The sequence below is a fragment of the Neodiprion lecontei genome, chromosome 7 (genome assembly GCF_021901455.1).
Source record: "Neodiprion lecontei isolate iyNeoLeco1 chromosome 7, iyNeoLeco1.1, whole genome shotgun sequence".
Taxonomy (NCBI): domain Eukaryota; kingdom Metazoa; phylum Arthropoda; class Insecta; order Hymenoptera; family Diprionidae; genus Neodiprion; species Neodiprion lecontei.
Genome location: NC_060266.1, coordinates 15,376,787 through 15,378,162, shown reverse-complemented (window position 1 = coordinate 15,378,162; position 1,376 = coordinate 15,376,787). Strand labels below are relative to the sequence as shown.

At 49.6% G+C, this 1,376-nt stretch overlaps 1 protein-coding gene across 1 annotated transcript; it reads right to left on the bottom strand.

The window, feature by feature from the left end:
* Positions 1 to 411: 411 nt before the first annotated feature.
* On the bottom strand, positions 412 to 1,080 carry LOC107217543. Its single transcript, XM_046745991.1, has 2 exons — positions 993 to 1,080; positions 412 to 857 (listed from the first exon to the last, which is right to left on the bottom strand). Exons 1-2 carry the CDS (start codon positions 1,078 to 1,080, stop codon positions 412 to 414), a joined length of 534 nt encoding a protein of 177 aa, XP_046601947.1.
* Positions 1,081 to 1,376: the final 296 nt, after the last annotated feature.

The window sequence follows — 1,376 nt, the reverse complement described above, 5'->3', positions numbered from 1 at the left end:
GGAGAACAGAAATTTTTTACCGTGCAAGCTGATTTCCAGGATGAGGAACTCAAGTGAATTTGAAAACTGGGGAGGGGAGGAAACTAGAATCTTAGACTTAAGAGAGCTGTGAACAAAAACACCCACTCCACCCCCCACTTTTCCAATTCTGTCATTTCTTATCAGATAATAACCATTCAATGAAACGCAATGGGAAGAAATATTATCGTGCAGCCATGTTTCGGAGACAGAAATCATATGAAATCGGCCATCAGCAAAGAATTCCCTAACAATATCGATATGCCCTAAGAGAGAATTTGCATTAAAATTAGCTACATTAAAGAAACAACAATCAAGTGTGGCATCGGGAATCGAAGAGATGGGGCCGCAATCCAATCCAACGAGGGTAGATTCAGATGGCTTCGACGTTAGTCAGGTGCGATGCGAGAGTAGTTGAAGATCGGCCTCAGATTTTATCAGGATGTGATCAGAGGACGCATCCCGCTTGACGTATACCAATCCATTTCGAGTCCAGATGAAGCGATAGCCTCTCTCCTTGGCATAGGCTCTCACCTTTCCTAGAAATTTGGAAAGAGTAGGGGGAAGATGCTCGTTAATGAAGATAGGAGTCCGGAGCTGATCATGCGGCAAGCCAAGCTGATTTGCATAAATGGGGCCTTTAGCTCTTTTGGCGGCAAGTAGGCGATTTCGACATTGGACGGATCTGAGTCTGCAGAGAATCAATCGGGGCTTATTGGAATCCGATGTGCTTTTGATGCGCCCAATCTCCAGAACATCGGTAGGCGGCACATCAACAGAGAGTTGAGTTGTAAGGGCGACAAATATAGCCAACAGGTCCTCGCCTTCTAGCTCGGGAACTGCAGCGATAATTAGATCGCAATTTAAAGAATTTCGCTCCAGAGACGCCAGCCTGTCCGTCAGATTTGTGTTACACAATAGTAGCTCAGTATTAGATGTCACAAGGCGGGTGATCTCAGCCACCTGTGATTAACTAGTGTCCTCGAGGTCGTCGATACGAGCACTAAGGAGTGTATTCTTGTTTGAGAGATCCTCCAGTTTTGCCGTGAGGCTGCTGAACATCTCAGTTGTGGATTTTGAAGAGAGAGAGAGAGAGAGAGAGAGAGAGAGAGAGAGAGGGAGGGAGGGAGGGAGGGAGGGAGGGAGGGAGGGAGGGAGGGAGGGAGGGAGGGAGGGAGGGAGGGAGGGAGGGAGGGAGGGAGGGAGGGAGGGAGGGAGGGAGGGAGGGAGGGAGGGAGGGAGGGAGGGAGGGAGGGAGGGAGGGAGGGAGGGAGGGAGGGAGGGAGGGAGAGAGAGAGAGAGAGAGAGAGAGAGAGAGAGAGAGAGAGAGAGAGAGAGAGAGAGAGAGAGAGAGAGAG

Excerpts from the sequence above, each read along its gene's own strand:
- LOC107217543 (XM_046745991.1), bottom strand. The coding sequence starts at position 1,080 with ATGTTCAGCAGCCTCACGGCAAAACTGGAGGATCTCTCAAACAAGAAT. Across the intron at positions 858-992 it reads CGACGACCTCGAGGACACTA|TTCCCGAGCTAGAAGGCGAG; the intron begins GTTAATCACAGG and ends TTATCGCTGCAG.